A 5125-nucleotide genomic window follows, 5' to 3' on the forward strand; every position below is an offset into this window, starting at 1 on the left:
GGATCACCGATACTTCTCCATGCCATAAAATGGACTGTTTGGACTGCTGCACTTGTGGGGAGAACGGCCGGGAGGAACTACCAGTTATATTTTGCACCGATAAGGAGCACGGGGGATGGGGGATGGGGGATGGGGGGGGGGGGCATCGAAGCCCAGTTACTTCTTGTACTTACGAGGACCATTAAGGGAGTTACGACCAGCCAAATGATCCACCACACATAGCTCATACGGCGTCTCAGCATCAACTGAAGATCCTGCAGTGTTCGACCAATTCCTTCAGAGAGAGACAAAAAAAAAAAAAAAAAAAAAAAAAAAAAAGAGAGAGAGATGCTTAAGCGGGCGAAATCATACCGGAATGATAATGAAATAAAAATGACTAACTATGACAGTGGTTATGATACTAAAATAATGTCATTACATGGTCTGTCTTATTTTAAAAGATCTTTAAAAAAAAAAACTGTCACATGAAAGCCAGGGTCTGACAATAATGATCACGAAACGATCAAAGTTACAAAAACCTGTCGAGGTCGCTGGAAAAAAGTTCACAGGCCAAAAAAGATCAGGATGTATAAATGATAATAATAAAAAATCGTATTAATAAACTATTTCAATAATATACTATCAAAGGATTTAGACCAATATTGGAATTCATGAAATTCACTATTGAAACTTGCATCACAAAACTAATAAGTTACCTATATCTTAAAGCTACTGAATGCCATCAACCAAACGACTCGTACTAACCATAGATGTAGCAAAAAATGGATGTTTGACATAAACAAACGATAATAATGGTGAACGAAGCACAGTACCAGTCCACCAGTGTTAGCCAGTATATTCCACCCTGAAATACAATATCAAAGAACTTAAAGCACTAGTGGGTGTGCATGTAATAACTCAATAAGAAAATCCCTTCATTCAAACCCAAATTACTCAAAAAAATATCATTTTTTTTTACAACACGTCCTCATTGCTAATATTTCATATACCTTGTCTAGTGTCCACTTACATTCGTTCCAAAGAGGATTGTTAACAGAAAGCAAAAGAGACACACGAAGAAAGTGACCCAACCTCTGCAATCACGCAACTTCGGGATTTCGTCCAAGAGACAGGTCACAGGAGTCTCAATATGAGCGAACTGGAATAGAAAGTAGAAGATATGAAAGTAAAACAGTTTGGAAAGCAACATCGCCCAGCTTTAAGAGTATCTACTGTACAAAAGCGATTATTGCTTATAAAAATGGCTTATGACCTGAAGGGGTATATATGGTATACTTACGCAAGCGTCTATGCCCAAAAAGAACAGTGTCAGAAAGAAGAGGACGGACCAAAATGGAGCAATTGGCATCAGGGACAAAGCCTCAGGATAGATAATAAAAACCAGAGACGGACCTGAGGGAATAATTTCGTGATGTTCCATGTTTACCTCATTATTCTGGCTACCGTTCTTAATTGAATATCGAAAGTTTGAAATGACCCTTATTTCCATATTTCCAAGCATGTATTCAATTCTGGAAGATTTATGTGAAAAAAACTTTTTGAATCGACCTTACCGGCAACAGCAACCTCTTCCACAGAAACACCAGCTCTCTTGGCCATGAAGCCGAGCACCGAGAACACCACAAACCCCGCAAGGAGGGAGGCGCTACAGTTCATGAGGGGGACAATCACTGCATCTCTCGTGCACCGATTGTGGAACTTGTTGTAGGACCCAAAGGAGATGAGCGACCCCCATCCTGGGCCCATGGAGTAAAAGATCTGGATAGCCGCTGCTGCCCAAACCTGGTTCATGTGTACGGATGAAATGAAACGGATGATACAGGAGGCCCCCCCCCTCTTGTATCATTCATATACTGTAGAGATTTTAGACAGATAATGTAAACAAAAAATACTTTACATCTTTGTCTTCAAGGAGAGTGTCTGTGACTTCTTGAACATCCACTATAGGTATTCAAATCACCTGCATTTCTTTAAGTCTGTCAAAGTTAGGGAAAATGTAGAAGTAGATTCCATCTGCGGCTCCAGGAAGGGTAACTCCACGTATCAGAAGAGCAAACAGCATTATGAAGGGAAACATAGCTGTGAACCACACAACCTGCACGGACAAAAGAGCGTTAAGACACCAAGGCATATATAGTATGTTGACATATTGGTTCTTCTCTACAAAAAATCCATATATTTGATGTTGAACATGTAAGCCCAGATATTTAGCCATCAAGAAACTCAACACCTACTTTCCCCATGACCCTAATCCCTTTGAAGACGCTGAAGAAGAGGAAGGCCATCGTCAGGAAGGTCACGCCGACGACCGGCCACTCGATGCCGCCGAGGTCGTGGATGCCGGACGTGGCGTGCAGGATCTTCCGGCTGAGGGAGGGAACCGATGGCTTTGAGGTGGCAGGCGGCGGTGGGCGGGGTTATAGTGGGCGGCGTTGGAGGCAAACTAAGGCTTCATCAGGGTTCTCGACGAAGTAGCTTATATTCATTGCTCATAAACACAGTATGTACCATATGCTTTGAAAAATGTAGATAGATAGATGTAGTTATAGATATACAGATACATGCACACATGGATGCTTACTGAAAGAATTCATCAGCTGAAGAGATGCCGCCCTTCTTGTGTCCCTATTCAAAAGCACATTCACAGTCATAAGATGCATTAATCAGACCTTTTTTTCGGCAACAAATATATATTTCTTGTAAACACACACACATATATATGTATATATATATATATATATATATATATATATATATATATATATATATATATATGCATATGTATATATGTATATATTGTTATGTGAAAATTGCACTACTGATTTGTTCATTTCCACACAAACAATTATGGTATTAAACACAAGCCCACATGAATCCTCATATTTCTTTAGGTATAGATATAACATGTAATAAGAAATAAACATAATTACAATAATAAGGAACAAACAAATAAGGCCAACGCTACTTATGTTAAATGATACAACCGTGCAGTTGGGCGAGTTCCAGCTGTTTCCGCAGCTGGCCCACGGGAGTTCCCAGCTGAAGGAGTAGGCGAGGAACAGAAGGGGATACGACACTAAGAGTATGTAGTACGACAGGGTAAACAAGTTGATTGTCAGGGATGCCATACCAGCGCCTGTGGAATAGAAATATATGTTAATGATGTAGATTGAATGTATCTGAGTACAGCAACAATGGAAGGCTCATAATTGCATATATATATATATATATATATATATATATATATATATATATATATATATATATATATATATAAATGGACACTGTCGCTATTGTATTGTCTTACTCTGGCCCTCATACTGAAAAAGTTGCTAACCCCTACACGAACAAACCCAAAACTACTTACCTTTGAAAGCCGGACAGACAGAATACACGGAGAGGCAGCTTGAGGAACTGAACTGCCCGACGGCCGTCTCGAGGAAGAACATCGGAATGCCCACCAACACCAGCGTCAGCAAGTATGGGACCAGGAACGCTCCTGTGCGGCCGCGAGAACCAGGCATGGAAAAGGACATATTTAAGGGAATGCCCATTCACCAGCGTCAGCAAGTATGGGACCAGGAACGCTCCTGTGCGGCCGCGAGAACCAGGCATAGAAAAGGACATATTTAAGGAATGCCCATTCACCAGCGTCAGCAGGTACGGGACCAGGAACGCTCCTGTGCGGCCGCGAGAACCAGGCATAGAAAAGGACATATTTAAGGGAATGCCCATCAACACCAGCGTCAGCAGGTATGGGACTAGGAACGCTCCTGTGCGGCTGGGAAAACCAAGCATGGAAAAGGACATATTCAAGAGAGACATATTACAAAAAATAGCCTTAGTACTCTTATTTGACCTTTTTTATCTCTCTCTTTTCATCCCCAAGATTCATACTTACCTCCGCCATATATGTAACATAAGTATGGGAATCGCCACACATTGCCAATCCCGACGGAATAGCCGATCATCGTGAAGAGGTAGTCACATTTATGGGACCATTTTCCTCGCCCTTTATCTTCGCTCTCTGAGTCAGAAATGGCGTCGGCGCTCGAAGCCATGTTGATTCTTGGTGGAAGTAGCTCTGAAATTGTACTCTGCAAATACAGGTTCCAAGATGAAACGAGTGTGCAATCAAATTTACTTCCAGAACTTTTGAAGCTAAATATTTGATGAAGAAATTCAACACTGAGCTTACTCAAATGGCATGCATTGTTATATGAACAGTGGGCGCTATTAGGATTCTGGAGGACAGGTCACTGATATTCAGTCTTCCATTGCTATTGCATGAGGAAACAGATGACAAACAACATATGCTGCAACATTCTAGAGTGTTTATTATTCTTGAATTGAGTGTTCCTCGGTCTTTGTCACAAAATCAGATAAAAAACACAGGAGCCCCTATTGTTTGAAGTGAATTATTATATTGGGGAAAATGGGTTTTAACACACACACAGAGATACGCACACACATACACACATGCATACACACACAAACACAAATGCTTATATACATACATATATATATATATATATATATATATATATATATATATATATGTCCGAATCTGTTACAATATATATATATATATATATATATATATATATATATATATATATATATATATATATATGTATGTATGTATGTCCGAATCTGTTACAAACCTGCATTTTATCAAAACGTATGAGAAGGATGAAACAGTCATGTAATACCAAAATTTAGCGTTAACAACCCCTACAGCGAACTAGGATACGAATTTGATTCTGGCCGGATAAGTAAGGAAAGGAAAACGGGGATCGCAGTGGCCATCCTACCCTGCCTCATCCTTCATTCCTTCTCTGCTCCAGGTGTTCTTGTTTGGGAGAGCTGTTTTCTCTATTTTTTTTTTTAAGGATGTATTGAGTAGTCAGGCCAATGATATGTATTCCCAAAGTTGCTTAAGGATAAGGGCATCTAGCCCGTAAGAGATTTAGCTCGTTCATTCGTTGGTCACTCTCTACACGCTGATAAAACTTGGCTTTGTGATTGCACCACCGGACGCGACGCCATATTTGCCAAACGCCTTACCTCCAACTCTCTTTTTTTTGACAGTTTGAAGTATTATGAGTTGAGGTTTCCCGCTTAT

The 5125-nt window shown here is 40.3% G+C and overlaps 1 protein-coding gene across 1 annotated transcript in view; it reads right to left on the minus strand.

Annotated features, from left to right (window-relative positions):
* LOC122242309 (sodium- and chloride-dependent glycine transporter 2-like) overlaps positions 1 to 4388 on the minus strand; it is a 5492-nt gene extending 1104 nt beyond the window's left edge. The window contains exons 1-11 of the mRNA XM_086539404.1: positions 3902 to 4388; positions 3368 to 3499; positions 2985 to 3136; positions 2582 to 2625; positions 2235 to 2367; positions 1961 to 2095; positions 1554 to 1782; positions 1280 to 1392; positions 1010 to 1138; positions 745 to 844; positions 174 to 274 (exon numbers count right to left, since the gene is read on the minus strand). Coding sequence (XP_086395530.1) covers positions 174 to 274; positions 745 to 844; positions 1010 to 1138; positions 1280 to 1392; positions 1554 to 1782; positions 1961 to 2095; positions 2235 to 2367; positions 2582 to 2625; positions 2985 to 3136; positions 3368 to 3499; positions 3902 to 4061 — 1428 coding nt within the window. The 5' untranslated portion in view covers positions 4062 to 4388. The remainder of the gene's footprint in view (positions 1 to 173; positions 275 to 744; positions 845 to 1009; positions 1139 to 1279; positions 1393 to 1553; positions 1783 to 1960; positions 2096 to 2234; positions 2368 to 2581; positions 2626 to 2984; positions 3137 to 3367; positions 3500 to 3901) is intronic.
* Positions 4389 to 5125: the final 737 nt, after the last annotated feature.

The sequence above is a fragment of the Penaeus japonicus genome, unplaced genomic scaffold (genome assembly GCF_977035675.1).
Source record: "Penaeus japonicus unplaced genomic scaffold, GWHDUDI00000001_assembly GWHDUDI00000009, whole genome shotgun sequence".
In the NCBI taxonomy this organism is placed as follows: domain Eukaryota; kingdom Metazoa; phylum Arthropoda; class Malacostraca; order Decapoda; family Penaeidae; genus Penaeus; species Penaeus japonicus.